This window comes from Neolamprologus multifasciatus, chromosome 23 (genome assembly GCF_963576455.1).
Source record: "Neolamprologus multifasciatus chromosome 23, fNeoMul1.2, whole genome shotgun sequence".
Lineage (NCBI taxonomy): Eukaryota > Metazoa > Chordata > Actinopteri > Cichliformes > Cichlidae > Neolamprologus > Neolamprologus multifasciatus.
In genome coordinates, this window is record NC_140460.1 from 39,270,059 (window position 1) to 39,289,064 (window position 19,006).

Consider the following 19,006-nt stretch of genomic DNA (forward strand, 5'->3'; position numbering starts at 1 on the left):
ATTTACTTCCCTGGATGATTGAGCACGCATCAAGACCTTTTAATCAGGCCAACAAATATCTTGTACTCAATTTTAGCAGCAGCCATTGTGACTGATGATGAAACTTGTGTAAAAGTGCGAAGCTGTAAAAAAGTAATTAGAAAAAAAACATTTTGTAGCTGAATGTTACTGGATAGCTGTTTCATCTGTAACACATCAAAATAACCTGCTAAGGTTTAATAGGCTATAAGGAACACACTCACTTCCTGAGCCCTGGGCAATAAGAGACGTTTTGTGCAACCATTAGAGCACCATGTCCGCTCTAATAGTTCTGTAGTTTGATGCTTGAGTCGTTGCAGACTTGTTGAAACTCCCTCACCTGTCAAAGCAGCGTCTTTGTTATTTGAGTCCAGCAGATGGCAGTGTTTCACTGTCATATGACGACTGTCTGAAGCTTCAACTGGATTATTCGTTTAAATTAGATCGTTTTATAGAATAGTTTGTGTTTGCTAGGTTTGCTATGCAACAGTCGGGAGGAAAAACTCCTTTTTAACAGGACTATCTAGACATGAGTGATTATTGCAGTGGGGCACTATCTGTGCTATTTATAAGAAATATTAGGAACAATAAAACTCTGAGGATCAGGGCTCCATTTAACTCCAGTGTCCAGTGGCATTTTAAGAGAGTGAATACCGAGGCTAAATGTGTTTGTAAAGCAAAAGCACATTGTTAGCCTTCACAGAGTAAAGCTATGGATCAATGTGCAGTGAAGAAAAATCGAGGTGGCCAGTCTGTCCTTTCCTAACCAATCACAGAGCTCCTTACATTGTTGCGCTGGAGAATAACTAAATATAATATAAATATAATATAAAGATTATATTGAAAATAATCTTTTGTAGAGTCACTACTTAGTGGGCAGAGGACAGTTATCACTTTGCTGGATGCTTTAAAGTCACATGTTCTTTATTTGCTGTATGCAGATTAACAGGATATTAACAGATTAACAGTTTTCATTAGACTTCATATGATAATCAACAGTGAAGTGTTTCTCTTGTCAGTGTTTATTCTTGCTCATTGAATGATGTCTGTTCAGATAATATGCTGCACTCATCTCATGTTTCTTTAAATCACTTGTCCAGCTGTCAAACTCTGAAAGAGTTACAGTTTCACCACTGAGCACTTTGAATGGTTATTCTTTTATTTAAAAGCATTTATTTGAGCTGCATCATCAATACGACAAAAACAGTGACTTCAACATTAGTTTATCAAAATATATTTACACCCCTCATGTAAACGTTACACCTCCAAAAGGGAGAAATAATCAGAATAAGGGGTAATCATTGTCTTGATAATAATGACCATGAAAATGAAACTAGGCCTACCTTTAGTTCAGCACACTCAGTGTTACATAAAGACATGCGAACATCCCATCATCCATTCTGGAGCCTACTTTTTAAAAGAGCGAGCTGTTTATTCTGGCTGAGTAGCAAACAGAACCAACCATGAAAATTAGTATTTTCTTGCTGAAACGTTACATAGTGTGTGTGTGTGTGTGTGTGTGTGTGTGTGTGTGTGTGTGTGTGTGTGAGTGTGAGAGAGAGAGAGAGTAAGAGAGAGCTTGAGAGAAGCTGAGCTTTATTCAAAGTGATTTGAAACAAACTGCAGTAATAAGAGCAAACTAGTGCACAGTTATGTTTACGTGAGCGTTATTTTGTATGCATTTGTACAGTTCCATAACTGTGAGAATACATTGATAGCATTTAACTCTAGTAACAGGCATTTGTACCAGTAAGCATGAAAAAGTAGGGAAAAGAACTAGTATGTAAGCACTGGCTAGTACTGTAAAGTATATGTGTATATAGGGCAATCGTGGCTCAAGAGTTCGCAGTTCGCCCTGTAATTGGAAGGTTGCCAGATTGAGCCCCGCCTCAGACAGTCTCGGTCATTGTGTCCTTGGGCAAGACACTTCACTCGTTGCCTACTGGTGGTGGTCAGAGGGCCCGGTGGCGCCAGTGTCCGGCAGCCTCGCCTCTGTCAGTGCGCCCCAGGGCAGCTGTGGCTACAATGTAGCTGCCATCACCAGTGTGTGAATGTGTGGATGACTGGATGTGTAAAGCGCTTTGGGGTCCTTGGGGACTAAGTAAAGTGCTGTACAAATACAGGCCATTTACCGTGTGTGTGTTTATGCTCAAGTGTATGAATAAATTAGTCAGTTTTAAACAGTTGCAATTTAAACAGTAGAAGAGTGGCACTATATTTATATATTTATAAAGAATTTCAAACAACAATTAATTGATGCTCAAAGCAGGTTTATTTAATTAATATCCAGATTTCCAATTAGTTCCGAATTCATTCAGCAGCAAATCACATCACCAGTCACTTCAAGGCTGTATGTATTATTGTAAGGTAGACCCTACAATAATACATACAGAGAACCCAACAATCATATGACCCCCTATGAGCAAGCACTTTGGCGACAGTGGGAAGGAAAAACTCCCTTTTTACAGGAAGAAACCTCCAGCAGAACCAGGCTCAGGTGGGGGCGGGGCCATCTGCTGCGACCGGTTGGGGTGAGAGAAGGAAGACGTTTGTTGTAGGTCTGATTGAAGGACTGATGTGATGGTAAGTTGTCTGCTGCTCCGCTTTGAATATTGAGAGATTAGTTGATGGATTTCAAGCCAAATTGTGCCCAAGTTTAAGACCATATTCATTGGTTGTTTTTGTTGATGTTATTGTTTTGGGCTTTTTTTCCGCAAGAATTTCTAGCTCCCCTAGAATTCTGGCCACCCAAACGATGATTGCTGCTGAGAGAGCACAAGGTTTTGTCCCCCTGTGTTATTCATGTCAGTGCAGGGGGCTCTCCCTGAGAGGCCAGGGTCGAAAAAGGGATGCTTCAGAACCTCCGAGGGTGTTATGCGCTGATTTGCATCCAAGGCCAACATTTGTTTGATTAGCCTTACAAATAATGGTTGGCCATTTTCAGGTCCTTGCATAACCTTCAGTAGTCGTTCAAGGTCATCGAGACGCTTAAGTTTTATCAATCGAGTTTCCTTGGATTGAAAATCTGTCTCGTATTGAAATTGTTCTTGGGTCTTAAATGTCCAGCGCTGTTCGTTGTAGTTATCCTCGATGAAATAGCAATCAGTGTACAAGCCAGACTTTAGAAGATGATCTGGTAGCTGACCCTGAGTTTCAATTATGAACTTCAAAACATCATAATCATCTTCCCCAGGATAGAGAGGCACCCCTGTAGCAAGCTCCACGGCTACCAGCCCCAGAGACCACATGTCAATTGCTTCATCATATGGAGTGCCAAGCATAACCTCGGGTGCACAATAACCAACCGTCCCCACACGGTTACCAGGAATCAGTGCAGAAGCAGGAAATGCGAGTCCAAAGTCTATAAGTTTGACTTTGATGGGAGACTCACTGCGGTTCACAACCATTATGTTTCCAGGTTTGAGGTCAGCATGCACTATTCCCACAGAACCCAGGTGGAACAGAGCATTTGCGAGCTGATGCAAAATTGGCCTGATTTCTCTTATTGGGAGACCCTGGTTATTCCGGTCCCCTATGTAGTCCCACAGGCTTTGGTCGAGGAGTTCAAAATTTAAGCAAATGCGCTCTCTATCGAGGAAATAGCCGTTCCATTTGACAATGTTGCACCTGTCTGGATCCAAGCGTCGTAGCTGCTCCAGGATGAAAATTTCCAGTTTTGCCTGTAGCAGAATTTCAGGGTCGCTTTTGTTGACTTTAATAGCCACAGTTTGGTTGTTTTTTGTATCGCGACATCTGGTTACCAAACCAAAACCTCCTTCTCCGAGGAAGGCCTCTAGCACGTGGTGATCACCCAAAATGGTCCCTTCCGTTATTTCAAGATCATCTTCGGAGGAAGATGGGTTGGCTGAGGTGTTGATGTGTCCTTTTTGAGGAACTTCAACTGAGTTTTGGAAACTGCAGTTGAATTTTTGCGATCCATGACTTTTCCAGCTTGAAGGCTGCTGAGAGAGCACAAGGTTTTGTCCCCGTGTGCTATTCATGTCAGTGCAGGGGGCTCTCCCTGAGAGGCCAGGGTCGAAAAAGGGATGCTTCAGAACCTCCGAGGGTGTTATGCGCTGATTTGCATCCAAGGCCAACATTTGTTTGATTAGCCTTACAAATAATGGTTGGCCATTTTCAGGTCCTCGCCTAACCTTCAGTAGTTGTTCGAGGTCATCGAGACGCTTAAGTTTTATCAATCGAGTTTCCTTTGATTGATAATCTGTCTCGTATTGAAATTGTTCTTGGGTCTTAAATGTCCAGCGCTGTTCGTTGTAGTTATCCTCGATGAAATAGCAATCAGTGTACAAGCCAGACTCTAGAAGATGATCTGGTAGCTGACCCTGAGTTTCAATTATGAACTTCAAAACATCATAATCGTCTTCCCCAGGATAGAGAGGCACCCCTGTAGCAAGCTCCACGGCTACCAGCCCCAGAGACCACATGTCAATTGCTTCATCATATGGAGTGCCAAGCATAATCTCAGGTGCACAATAACCAACCGTCCCCACACGGTTACCAGGAATCAGTGCAGAAGCAGGAAATGCAAGTCCAAAGTCTATAAGTTTGACTTTGATGGGAGACTCATGGCGCTTTACAACCATTATGTTTCCAGGTTTGAGGTCAGCATGCACTATTCCCACAGAACCCAGGTGGAACAGAGCATTTGCGAGCTGATGCAAAATTGGCCTGATTTCTCTTATTGGGAGACCCTGGTTATTCCGGTCCCCTATGTAGTCCCACAGGCTTTGGTCGAGGAGTTCAAAATTTAAGCAAATGCGCTCTCTATCGAGGAAATAGCCGTTCCATTCGACAATGTTGCACCTGTCTGGATCCAAGCGTCGTAGCTGCTCCAGGATGAAAATTTCCAGTTTTGCCTGTAGCAGAATTTCAGGGTCGCTTTTGTTGACTTTAATAGCCACAGTTTGGTTGTTTTTTGTATCGCGACATCTGGTTACCAAACCAAAACCTCCTTCTCCGAGGAAGGCCTCTAGCACGTGGTGATCACCCAAAATGGTCCCTTCCGTTATTTCAAGATCATCTTCGGAGGAAGATGGGTTGGCTGAGGTGTTGATGTGTCCTTTTTGAGGAACTTCAACTGAGTTTTGGAAACTGCAGTTGAATTTTTGCGATCCATGACTTTTCCAGCTTGAAGGCTGCTGAGAGAGCACAAGGTTTTGTCCCCGTGTGCTATTCATGTCAGTGCAGGGGGCTCTCCCTGAGAGGCCAGGGTCGAAAAAGGGATGCTTCAGAACCTCCGAGGGTGTTATGCGCTGATTTGCATCCAAGGCCAACATTTGTTTGATTAGCCTTACAAATAATGGTTGGCCATTTTCAGGTCCTCGCCTAACCTTCAGTAGTTGTTCGAGGTCATCGAGACGCTTAAGTTTTATCGATCGAGTTTCCTTGGATTGATAATCTGTCTCGTATTGAAATTGTTCTTGGGTCTTAAATGTCCAGCGCTGTTCGTTGTAGTTATCCTCGATGAAATAGCAATCAGTGTACAAGCCAGACTCTAGAAGATGATCTGGTAGCTGACCCTGAGTTTCAATTATGAATTTCAAAACATCATAATCGTCTTCCCCAGGATAGAGAGGCACCCCTGTAGCAAGCTCCACGGCTACCAGCCCCAGAGACCACATGTCAATTGCTTCATCATATGGAGTGCCAAGCATAATCTCAGGTGCACAATAACCAATTGTCCCCACAGCACCACCAGCAATCACTGCAGAAGTGTTACATGCGATGCCAAAGTCTATAAGTTTGACTTTGACGGGAGACTCACTGCGGTTCACAACCATGATGTTGACAGGTTTGAGGTCAGCATGCACTATTCCCACAGAACCCAGGTGGAACAGAGCATTTGCGAGCTGATGCAAAATTGGCCTGATTTCTCTCATTGGGAGACCCTGGTTATTCCGGTCCCCTATGTAGTCTGACAGGCTTTGGTCGAGGAGTTCAAAATTTAAGCAAATGCGCTCTCCATCAAGGAAATAGCCGTTCCATTCGACAATGTTGCACCTGTCTGGATCCAAGCGTCGTAGCTGCTCCAGGATGAAAATTTCCAGTTTTGCCTGTAGCAGAATTTCAGGGTCGCTCTTGTTGACTTTAATAGCCACAGTTTGGTTGTTTTTTGTATCGCGACATTTGGTTACAACACCAAAGTTTCCTTCTCCAAGGAAAGCCTCCACCACGTGGTGATCTCCCAAAATGGTCCCTTTAGATATTTTAAGCTCATCTGAGCCGAAGGATGGGTTGGCTGACATGGTGTAATGTGTCTGTTTGTGCTGTGAATTGGTGAGAAACAAAACTGAACTTGTTTTGGTTTCTCCTGTAAATTGCTCTCAAAACTTCTCGAAAGGGTTTTAGTTGCTGCAGGTCAATGTCCGTTAAGCATAAAGTAACATAGGTGAGCGCTCCTATTTAAGGGGTTTGGGATCAAAGCAAAGTTACCACGTCAGAAAAGATCAAAGCAAAGTTGTCACGTAACAAGGGATCGAAGCGTTCTAATATGTGCGCATGCGCACACACGTGTTTGTTTGTGTAATATTGTTCACTCTAAATTTGATCCTAATCAATTTAATATCACTCAATAAAAGAAAATGTTAGTTTTGGAAAATTTTAAAATGACAAAACTGACAGTTAAAACATTTTTTGTTCGTGTATTTGTATTTTTTTCGTTTTTTTTTTTGCATACCACGTCAAGCTTTTCTGTATATAGTCATGTCGTAGATTTCGGAGCAAACAAGAAATTGAATTGGATTTTAATATTGCAGTGCTTGGATTTTGGATTTGGTGCTTAAAACTTCTTGAAACTGTAACCGTATTTCATTCACCACAAATAACTATCTGATTGAATAGTTTTCTTATCAGATAGAGAAATAAAATGGCAAAGTCTAAAAGCAACATTTCTCTGCCTGGGCTGCCTTGTACTTCTGCACGTCAGTCTGTTTCAATGTGTGACCCGCCCTCCCCGAAAAGTCGGGGGTGAGCGCACTAACGTGCCTGGAGGCCGTTTTAATGAGTGTTTGCTGGAAAACGAAAAATACAAGAAGGAGTCTTCAGGAAGGATTTGTACGTTTTCACAACGGAGGAGTTTGCGTAAGTCCTAGTAAATAATTTTCTCGAGTGTGGACGTTACTCATGTTATTTTTTAAAATTGGTATTATTATTTTGCTAGCTAGCAAACTCGCGAGATAAAGGATTGAAGTGCACTCAGTGCGATACAATACGGTGCCGCTATTCTAACAGTTAGTTATTGCAGGGTAACTTCTAGAATATGCTGTGAATTTAACTAAGATTACACAGCAGTAGCAGTAATACGAGTTACTTCCCTCGAGTGAAAGCTTTAAACGTTAGCCCGATGCTTAACTAGCCAACGTCAAGCTTTCTGATTGAAGGCTAAAAGCGACGTTGTCACCACGTAAACAGAATATTGATTATATTTTTGTATTAACCTGGTGTCTTTGGGAACACCTTAGGGGGAAATAACGGTAATATGACTGAACCATATGGGAACAAAGAATAGGCACTTTTTTGTGCTACCGAAGTTTCCTCGCTTTCATTCAAAATCTGTTTATCATTAAACAATTTAAACATAATGTCTTCAAGCTTACATTGAGGCCTGTGGGACACTATCAGCCACTGAGACAGTAGACAAGTGACTATTTCACACTTTAAGGCTGCCTGTTTATTTAAGGGAGATGACAGTACATTATAACTGTACATAATAATATCAATGATGATAGATTAAATAAATAGGTTTTTGAAAGACGCTTGTGCATTTTTAAAGTGTTGACTTGATCTGAGTATGTCATCTGTTCAAAGCCTCTCCCAGTCAGTGCTGTTCTCTATGCCTGTCTTACTCTACATGATGTTATTAGCACAAACACTTTAAAGGTGATAATTAGGTCTACAACAATAACACAGACTGCAATGTAGTTAAGCGTCTTACAGTTAGTTTTGAATGAATGAACTTCAAAAAACAACACAAGCAAAGATCTGTCTCCTCCTATTTTTTGTGTCACATAAGAAAGAAGCATCAATATCTGATGAAAAACTTATTAATTTGGCCTTTCACGTGGTCTTACTCAGGTGATGCGAAGTGAAATATGCATCTTTTTTATGGTAATGTGCTGGAAAAGTTTGAAAATGGACATTAAACATGCTTACAAAGTGCTTGAATTTGACCCTGAAAGGTGTTTGAACCCAGAAAAAGTCACACTTGGAGTAAAAACCTCTCATAGCAAGTTAATCATATTAAATTGATTTGATGCTTTCAGCACAAAATTTAGCCACACAGTCAGGACAGCGTCGGATTTACCCTCATCGGTAAACGTGTTTATGCAGTACATAGTAACAGTGTGGCCGAGTCCTCTGGTTCAAATCAGTTCCACTACATTTGGAGATGTAAGTCTTAACCTTTCACATGCATCGGGAAGGAAAATACAACCAACATTTAAATGTCTTAATTCGATTTCTTTTAAGTGTCTTAATGAGCTGCTGCATGTGAAAGTTAGCAACTGTTGATTTTACTGGCAACAGTTACTCAGTGTTAGCTCATTACTCTTTACTTGTTGAAACAAATCTTGTCTGTTGTTGGTTAATCTGATTCCTGAGCGCTTGTGTTTGTGCCAAAGACGTTGTTTTTTTAAATGATGAAGCAGCTCCGCTCTCTATAGTATTTATTTGTTGGAGGGAATGTGTTTTGATCATCTTCGTGTTCGTTTCCAACATGATATTCTTATTCTTGGACTCTACTAGAGTAGCTTTGCATGCTTCTTTATCTTAAACGAAGCTCCTCTTTTTCTCCTCTGCCTGAAAAACAGGGGTTGTGCCTTTAAGCTAACTTTACTCTTATTGGTTGATATTAAAAAGACTTGCTATTAATGATCAAGGCTTTTTTAATATCATGGATTGGGTGTTCTTTTTATTCACGCTTTTTTCTCGGGTCTATGATGGATATTTTTGCATAAATTAAGATCTGATTAAAAATATTAGTCTCACATGTTGCATTAATTTAATTCAAAAGTGAGTCAGGTAGGTGTTAAGTAGAAATACAGCAGAATAGTGAAATTAATCTTGTATTTATCATCTAATCTTGATCACATGTTCAGCGCTCATAAAAAATATATTTGGAAAACAAAAATATTTGTGCTTATTATTATTTTTATTTATTACAGAGGAAAAAAACATGACACTCTTCCTCACCACTTCCATTCAACCTTTTTCCTCAGGACTCATTTTAAGCTGCGTACAGAAGGATTCAGTCTGCAGAACACACACATGCATCTGCTTCAGTGGCAATGAATGAAAACATCTGGCTGTGTTATTATGCATACTGAAATAGGAAAATAAGTAAGATGAATGAGTTGAGCGCTCTGAGCTGGATGTCTTTCTGAAGTACAACTCTCCTGCCTCTGAGCTTCATTTGAAATGTCTTTACTTGCTCAAATTCAATCTCGTAAAAGTCGATCATAAAACTTATGAAAGCTTGTCTAACTTTCTGGGATCTAACTCATTTTAGATATTTGTTTCTATGTGCTGCGTGTGTTGTTATTCAGATGTGAAGTTTAAAAAAGGTTTAGCTGAGTCTTCATTTAATAAATGTTATTTCTGGGGTTTTGTTTTGCTTGCTAATCGTCAATACTGTGACGGTGTGTCACTGCACAGATCCTCCAGGGAAAATGTTTTTGTTTTTTCACTTTTTGACTGTTGTGATTCATTATTTCCACCTTTCAGTCTTTCCCGTTTCATTATCTAACACACACATTATTCTCTCCCACTGCGCTCCGACTTTTTAATTCTTTGAAAAAAACATTTAATCTTCACAGTAATGCCAAAGTGCAGCGATACATTATGAAGTGCACAGAAAGAGTCTGGATTTCCATTTCTCATACAGTACCGAGCAAAAGTCTTATTTTTTCATGTTTTGCCAGGTCAGTCTGTGTTAACGGTAGGGATGGGTATCGTTTAGGTTTTATCCGATACCGGTGCTAAACCGGTACTTTTGAAACGGTGCCGGTGCTTAAACGGTGCTCAAACCGGTGCTTGAAGAATGGAGAACACAAAATTGGTCCAAAAACCTCTCATGTTTAGCTGTTTTTTTTTGTAAAAAGATAACAATGTTAGCCTTTTCTGCAGCTATGGGGCATATATGGTATCACTCTTGGCTGGAAGCAGCTTAAACAATGGAAAAAACACAAACTTTGTCCAAAAACCTCTCATGTTTAACTGTTTTCCACTTTTTCTTTGGTCATTTTAGCCTTTTTGGCCAGGGTGAAGGGAGTATCTGCCATCAAACAAGAAGACAGCCGCATGTAGCTATGATGATGTTTGCTAGTTCACCTTACATGCATTAATGTAATAACATGGTTAGCCTACTCAATGTAAATTACACACGAACAACATTAAGCTACTCACGCAGAGAAGAACGGCTGCTGCTGCATCATCATCATTTCTGCTACACTGGCAGGGCTAGGGGCCAGGACTCTCCTCTTCGGGTTTTTGGGGGATGTTGCAAACTCCGGGTCCGATAACAGGCACCACACCGCAGTAGATGCGCTCGGTGTGAGGTCTCGCAGCAAGCTATCAAATACGGCGCATTTTTCGGCTTTTAAAAAAAACGCTATGCGTCGCCAGATGTTTCATCAGATTTGAGGTGTTACCTCCTTTGACAGTATCACAGTATCACCTTAAAGCACTTGTTGCAGCTGCTGAGTTTGCATCTTTTGCTGTGAAGTACAGCCAGACTTTGACCGCTTCGCCTTGGGCATTTTTAATTTGTAGCTCTGCTCTAAAAGAACGTACGTACCTGGACCCGCCTACTATCCTCGGAAACGTAAAATGATTGGCTAGAATTCAAAGTGTATCACATCTCAGGAAAAAAAAAGCACCGAAATAAAGCACCGAAATGTGCGCAGCTTTTCGGTCTGGTTACTACCGTTTATGTCAGAACCGGTGCCATGATGGCACCGGATACCGGTACCCATCCCTAGTTAACGGTGTTATTAACTGCATTCTTTAACTAAAGAAGTGAGAACAAATGATGTGGGGTTTTGTTTTTTTGCAATAGGCTGCAAGTAAATGTGTAAAGATACAATTTAAAATTGGTTCTTTGTTAAGTTTTCTGGTCCTTTCTGTGACTTAGGTGTCTGTTTATGTTTGAATGTTTCAGAGATTAGTGTGAAGGGTCTTAACAGACAAAAACTGGTCAAATACAAGCCCTGGATTAAAAATCAGAAACACTTTAAAAAGCCTGGAGAGCTATTCCTTAATACATGCAGGGAATTACAGGGAAGTCCGGATCCCTGGAAGCAAATGAGGGATGGCTCAAGACTTTTGCACAGTGCTGTACATGTCATGCTCCCTGTTTTATAGCTCAGCTCAAACTGACACGTTCTCACTAACTGCTTCTCATTTTCTCCACAGTAAACTTTGACCACTTCCAGATACTGCGGGCCATCGGGAAAGGAAGCTTTGGAAAGGTAATGCAGCCTCCATTTTTCATGCGACTTGTATATTGTTTGCCCTTAATTACCCACCACAGTCGTCATCTCTAAAGAATCAGTGCAAGCGAAGCGAAATGTGCTGGAATTACACTTTAGTTCTCGTGTGCTGCTGTTATTTAATAACAGTTATAAATGCAGCTTATGTAATTATTTCTATAAAGTCAGTTAGAGGAGAGCCGATTTATATTTCATCTCACTCAATCTAGGTGGGAATTTTGACTCCACGTCTCAATTTAATTACAGAGCAGCACAATTCTGTGGCTCTATTTGTCATCGCGCTCAACGGTTGGGCTGAGACAAGGAGGAGAACTTAGCGTGTGTGTGTGTGTGTGTGTGTGTGTGTGTGTGTGTGTGTGTGCGTGTGTGTGCTGCATTTTGTGAAACCAAATTACCCACAGTTCTTTTCAACCTTGTCACAGGTGCCAAAATCACCGCTGGTGGCCATTGTTGATAAAACCGTCCTTTTGGATTAACTTGTGGGCCATTTTCTTTCACCTCCTGCTGAAGTGCTGGCTTTCAGCTGTGCTGTATCTCTTCCCCAGCCATGCACACACAGACACTGTGCTACACTTACACAGTGAGACAGATGCTCACAGAGACGTCCAGATACATTTTGTCCTTGCTGGAGGTCATCTTGTGTGTGTTTTTTGGCCCACTGTGGCCTCACACCGAGCTCCTGCTGTTTTTTGAACACTTTAACAGCACCAATCTTTAGCTTCCTGTTGAACACACAGTGGAGGAGGTGTAGGAGGTAATAAATCAAGCTTGGTTATTCTAATTTATAGCTGTCTTTATATTAAGGATTAAAATAAAATTCACTAGAGGAAGGTGTTGTGTGTGTGTGTGGTTGGGAAGAGAAGCTAGAATGAAGCACAAACAGAGGGAGGTGTTTGCCTCTCGCTGTAACGCTGTGAAACATGATCTGTATATTGCAGCTTGTGTAGGTGCTCCAAGAAAATGGGTTCATCGGCATGCAGCACTGTAGATGTGCACGTATGCACTCGCGAAAGAGAGAGGATGCTTGTGTTGCTGAGCTCGTTCTTGCACAGCGGGGAGATGTGAGGTAGGTTGGGGCTACCTCATAACTCCCCGCTGTGAGGCTGCCAGATGGGAAAAAGAGGAAACCGCCTCCTTCTCCTGAAACACTCATTTTCCTCTGCTCACTTTTCATCTTTACAATCTCAGCACTTGGGTGTGTATCTTCTTGCAGTGGGCATCTCAGTTTCATTCTTATTTATAAGAGCTCCTCTTTGTGTTATCTAGTTTGTACCTGAAAAGTCTAATTTATGCCTGAGTACATGAGTACAAATAAAAGGAGTACCACGTACTTTAATGGGTCAGTTTGGATCCAGAGCTGAATTAGAGATAATGTTGGGCTGTTTTAGGTCGGAGCCACTAACCTGACGAAAACGCAACACAACTGCTGCTAAGTGCGTGTTGTTTAAAACAGATAGTTGGAGAGACAGGTCAGTGCTTTTAAAGGTTTACCAGGTGCCAAATCAGATGTGAAATGTAGGACTGTGCAATAGTTTGAGCCACACCTTAATTCTAACATATAACTTGCTGGGTAATGGGAAACGGGTGGAACAGTTTAAATTTGAAAAGCGTACATGAAAATACAGTATAAAAGGCAAAAACAGAGTTGATATAATGAGCTAATGAGCTTGAGCATCTTTGTCTTCAGCACACCCTGAACTCTCTTAGGCACATTTCTTTGGAATTCCTTTAAGTAATCTTCAGGAATAGTTCTCCGGGCTTCTTTAAGGACATTCAGAGCTCTTCTTTTGATATTAGCTGCCTTTTTGTTCCATTCTCTGCCGAGATGATCCCACACGGCTCAGGTCAGTCCATGAATGATGGTGTTTCGATGTGTTTAGTAAGCTGCTGCCGATCAGACGCTTTCCAGATGGTATTGCATGGTGCATCAAAGTCTGGTGGTACTTTTCATAATTCCATCAATTTTGACGAAATCCCCAACACCCTGGCTGAAATGCAGACCCAAACTATGACAGAGCTGTGCAGTAGTTTACAGGTGGTTGTCGACATATTACCAGCAATTTGAACCAGAAATGTGAATTTTTGGTTCATCCCTCCATAAGACCTGCTGCCACTGATTTTCAGTCCAGTTCTTGTGTAATTTGGCATCCCTCTGCCTTTTCTCCCTGTTCCCTTCCTTAATAATGGCTTCTTGACAGCCACCCTTCACTGACACCATGAGATGAGGCTTTGGTGAACACTAGATGGATCAACTGAAGGACCAACTGCATCTTTCAGGTCCTGTGTCAGGTGTTTGCTGAATTTTTTTGACATGACTTTCAGGTACTGTTCCTCCACTGCAGATAGATTTTTCAGCCTGTCCCCTTTTTTCTGTCTTCTACTTTTCCAATCCAAAGAAATCAGAGGAAATGGTGTGTTTCTGTGACAGGTTGCTAGTAACAAAGTACCTAAAGATAAAATTTAAAATTGGTTCTTTGCTAAGTTGTGTGTTTTGTATTGTATTTGAAAAAAAAAAAAAGTTCTCTCTTCCTCTTATATTTAATATAACCACACTACAGATGGACAAGCGCTTGTTTTTATGCGTTGTCGTTAGCAACAACGACGGTAAAACCACCGGTGTCCGCTTGTTTATCTTCCACATAAACCTTTCACAATAAAGCTCAAGATCCTGTTGAGACTTTTCAAAATAAACATAATCACGTAAAAGAGTATGCAGAGTGTTTACGGATGAGAAGCAAAAAAGAGCTAAAAAATAAAGCTTAGACTCAAACGTTAGAACAGGCTTTTCCCCGCAGCACACCGTGTAATAAATACTCACAAAGAAACGGCGCCGTTACAACTTATGTCTAAAAATGTATCGTTTCATGCATCGGTTAAAACACTCGACTCCAGCTACATGACGCACAGCTAGAAACACTTTACGCAAGTCGAGCTGCCCGAGATTCACAGAATTTACAGAAAATGTTACATTTTTGTGATTTATATCGTTATCAGGACGATAGATGTCTTATATCGGGATATGAGAATTTGGTCATATCGCACAGCCCTATGATCAGGTACAAGGACTGGACTGAAAATGGGTGAAAAAGCAGTCAATGTCCAAAGAAAAACTTTAAATGACCTTCAGAAAGTCTAAAGAAAGGAAGAAGAAGAACATCTGGCTCAGTACAGGCAAAATATAAAGAACCGAGGAGAGGCTCAAGACTTATTCACAGATAATCAATCAAATTAATCAAGCTTCATCTGGAAGCAGCCTCCTGGCTGTAAGAGCGTCTCGTTTTTGTCTCATTAACTGTCTGGTGGCGCTCACAGTAGTCTGCTGTGACGGGGTCCTCGAGGACTAATGTTACAGGGAAATCATTAGGAAAGTGCTTTGGACTGAGCTTTACTGAAATCTCAGTTTTCCCCCTATCAGAGTGCTCCACCACCTCCACCCCTCCCCCTTCTTTTTAAACCTCAAGGTACTGTCTCCCTCCCTCCCATCCCTGTCTTTTTGTTACATAATACCTAGTGGCTGTGCTCACTGTTCAATTCAAGTTGGTTTAAGAGAGGTGGTAGTTTCAAAAACACAAAAACAAGCTGTTTTGGTAAAGCAATATATATGATTATTAAAGATAAAATATGGTGTTAATTTTGTTTGAGTTCCTGTCGTCTCTCTTTACTTCTCACTCTGTTTTGAAGCATCTGCCTTCCAGCAGATGGGGGAGACTGTAATGGCAGCTGCTTTCCAGGAGGATGTAGCTCATCTGTATCATGACTGCTAGACCTGTTGGGCCATATACGCCCTAAGAGTAATTTCCTGCTCTCTCTTTTCCTCTCTAACTTTTCCCTGTGTGCATCAGACCTTTGCCCCCCTCTTCTTTGTCACTCCAACGTTCTCAGCTCAGGCTGCATAGGAAGCTGGCATTTCTCCTGCCGGGCTTATTAAAGCCTGTGCTTTAGAGCTCTGGAGGGGGGCTAACACTCGAGGGGGACATGACAGTCATTGGCAGCGACAGCAGTTTAGTGACAGCTTCCTAATGTCAACAGTCACATGGACAGGTAAACATCTAAACAGATAGAAGAGAGGTGGATGGAGAGAGACGGGGAAGGTCAGAAGTTGTGGATGAACTCAGCGTGCGGTTCCTGCGTCTTCTTTCCCCGTGCTGTGCAGCTGCTTCAGTGGGAATAAAGCCTCATTAGGATGGAAATGGGAAGGCAGACTAACAGAGACGGCTGCTGGAAATGAGTGGGAGTAAAAACGAGATGGAGATGAGGGAGTAGATGATCAAGCCTTCAACGTTTTCAACTTTTTTTTCTTTTTTTTAACATCCGTTGGGCTCCCAGACGGCCAATCAGTCCTTCTGTCTCTAAAGACTGACAGTAGCTGCTTTTTACTTCTCATCCCTCCCTTCTTTGCACCTCTCAAAACCAACTCTCGTCTTTACTTAGATCAGACCTTCCCAAAGTGTGGGGCCATTGCAGGGGGGGGCGCGGGATGAAAAGGGGGGAAAAAAAACCAAAACGCTTGGACACTGCTAGCACGGGCGCCTACAGAACCGCAAATCAGGAGATGAAGCATAGCTGAATATGTTTCCAAACCAACTTCATTCTAAGCCAAAGACTAGAAAATATGGTGAAGCAAATCTTCTCTTTGGTTTCACCTGCACAAGTGCTGAGGTAGGTCTCCCTGCAGGATTGGTTTTTCCTTTGTCGGGAGCAGAGCTGGGCTGTTTAAATCACGGACAAACAGTATCCCACATTCTTGATTTTTAGTTCACAAACACTTCTTGTAATGACCAACTATTCCTGACATTTTGGAGATGTTTGCTCTTTATACAGTAAAGTTACAGCGGGATACAAATAACATCAGGCTGATCCTGCCACGATTTGATCCCCGGTTCAAATCACTGACAAACAGCATCCCACAGCTGTTTATGTTTTTAAACCCATTTTGCACAGAGAGGCATTTTTTGACAAATGTATTGATAGCAATATTGAATATTATTACACAAGAAAAAAAACAACTACACGTAAAATAATCACACCGTGACGCCTCTGCCTTTCTAAATGGAGGGACAGTAACTGCGTGTAAAACCTGCAGATAGTCAGATTAACAGTATTTCGTTAATTGTTTACTAAATGTTTGAGGTGTGAAATAAACTGCAATGGAGCAAAATATGGGTGTGTGTGGTTGGAGGATGTGTGCGCCCCCCCCCCCCCGTGAACATTTTTCTTGTAAAACAAAGGGGGGCCCAGCAAAAAAAGTTTGGGAACCACTGACTTAGATGAAAGTTGGTTTTGCAGAGTTAATCTTGCAGCTCAGCCACAGCATAGCCCTCGGCAACCAAGAGCATGCTAGCGGGCCGTTGTTATTATGTTATTACTGTGTTTTTTGGAAAATAAGGCACTCTAAAAATCTGTCCTTTGATTTTTCTGGAAATCGACAGTGCTCCTTATAATCCGGTTCGCCTTATGTCTCTACCAGCTTTGCACATCTACAGACTGAAATCTTTGCCCATTCTTCTTTGCCAAACAGCTCCAGCTCAGTCAGATTAGATGGGCAGCGTTTGTGAACAGCAGTTTTCAGATCTTGCCACAGATTCTGGATTGGATTTAGATCTGGACTTTGACTGGGCCGTTCTAACACATGGATATGTTTTGTTTTAAACCATCCCATTGTTGCCCTGGCTTTATGTTTAGGGTCGTTGTCCTGCTGGAAGGTGAACCTCCGCCCCAGTCTCAAGTCTTTTGCAGACTCCAAGAGGTTTTCTTCCAAGGTTGCCCTGTATTTGGCTCCATCCATCTTCCCATCAACTCTGACCAGCTTCCCTGTCCCTGCTGAAGAGAAGCCCCCCCAGAGCATGATGCTGCCACCACCATATTTGACAGTGGGGATGGTGTGTTCAGAGTGATGTGCAGTGTTAGTTTTCCACACACAGTGTTTTGCATTTTGAACAAAAAGTTCCATGTTGGTCTCATCTGACCAGAGCAGCTTCTTCCACATGTTTGCTGTGTCCCCCACATGTTTGCTGTGTCCCCCACATGGCTTGTGGCAAACTGCAAACGGGACTTCTTATGGTTTTCTGTTAACAATGGCTTTCTTCTTGCCACTCTTCCATAAAGGCCAACTTTGTGCAGTGCACGACTAATAGTTGTCCTATGGACAGATTCCCCCACCTGAGCTGTAGATCTCTGCAGCTCGTCCAGAGTCACCATGGGCCTCTTGGCTGCATTTCTGATCAGCGCTCTCCTTGTTCGGCCTGTGAGTTTAGGTGGACGGCCTTGTCTTGGTAGGTTTACAGTTGTGCCATACTCCTTCCATTTCTGAATGATCGCTTGAACAGTGCTCTGTGGGATGTTCAAGGCTTGGGAAATCTTTTTGTAGCCTAAGCCTGCTTTAAATTTCTCAGTAACTTTATCCCTGACCTGTCTGCTGTGTTCTTTGGACTTCATGGTGTTGTTGCTCCCAATATTCTCTTAGACAACCTCTGAGGCCGTCGCAGAGCAGCTGTATTTGTACTGACATTAGATTACACACAGGTGCACTCTGTTTAGTCATTAGCACTCATCAGGTAATGTTTATCGGCAACTGACTGCACTCAGACCAAAGGGGCTGAATAATTACGCACACCCCACTTACGCATACGTAACGCATCCAGAACTACATAATAATAAAAAAAAAAAAAACAAATAAAAAAATGCACATCCCATGTTTATCCCATGTTATTCCAGGCTGAGTTTATGCATTTATGCTTATTTGTTTATAAAATATTATAAGCTGGTCTGAGGTCATTTGTTACTAAAGAAAAACAAACAAACACTGTGTCATTATTTAATCCACTAAAACTAAGACACAATGCAGAAGCAGTGTGTGAAAACTAAGTGCACCTTCACTGGTGTAGCATCTGCCTTAGAAATAATGAACTCAAATTAAACTGTTTAATCATCTCTATGTGCTAAAGGCTCATTTTAATGCAGCATTAATCACGTTGCTTTAACAGTGCTGCATTTTACCTCGTCTCTGATTGCAGCAGGCGGCACTCATCATGTTGTGTGGAAGAAGACTTCAGCTGAACAACAACACATGACATATTACACCAAAGTTAACAAAAACTAAGCCAAATGCGTTTTCGGTATTTTAAAAAAATGTAATTATTCTGATTGTTTACCTATTTTTTTAGACACATTTGTTTTATTTATATAAAAATAATTTCAAACAGCTGCCTGCAAATATGCGTCTGCGAACGATCTATTGTGGGTGATTTTTTTTTTTTTGACCTTGCATCTGTGTGTAAGGACCAACCACAACCATCTAAAATCTTTGCATGTTATTTTATCTTCTGTGTAAGAATATACACAGCATACCCTGATGATCAGCTTCAAAGGTTCTCAGTGTAGGATGCATCAGTCTGTCATGCTGAAATATAGAGCACTTACAATAGAACCCACTAGAAACCAATTATTTTAGCCTAGTTCCTTAAATCTATGGCATTTTCCCC

At 41.6% G+C, this 19,006-nt stretch overlaps 1 protein-coding gene and 1 long non-coding RNA gene across 3 annotated transcripts in view; one reads left to right on the forward strand and one right to left on the reverse strand.

The window, feature by feature from the left end:
- Positions 1-2,271: 2,271 nt before the first annotated feature.
- LOC146492251 (uncharacterized) lies at positions 2,272-6,944 on the reverse strand. The gene has a single exon (XM_085151464.1). The coding sequence runs from the start codon at positions 6,282-6,284 to the stop codon at positions 2,751-2,753; it is 3,534 nt and encodes a 1,177-aa protein (XP_085007590.1). The 5' UTR covers positions 6,285-6,944; the 3' UTR covers positions 2,272-2,750.
- Positions 6,945-6,971: 27 nt separating this feature from the next.
- LOC146492252 (uncharacterized) overlaps positions 6,972-19,006 on the forward strand; it is a 90,468-nt gene continuing 78,433 nt past the window's right edge. Inside the window, exons 1-2 of one of the 2 annotated variants that reach the window (XR_014872380.1) lie at positions 6,972-7,119; positions 11,449-11,504. This is a non-coding gene — a long non-coding RNA (uncharacterized LOC146492252). Of the gene's footprint in view, positions 7,120-11,448; positions 11,932-19,006 lie in introns of those variants that run through there. The other variant, XR_014872379.1, reaches the window with a different exon arrangement.

Coding starts and splice junctions, on each gene's coding strand:
- LOC146492251 (XM_085151464.1), bottom strand. CDS start 6,284: ATGTCAGCCAACCCATCCTTCGGCTCAGATGAGCTTAAAATATCTAAA.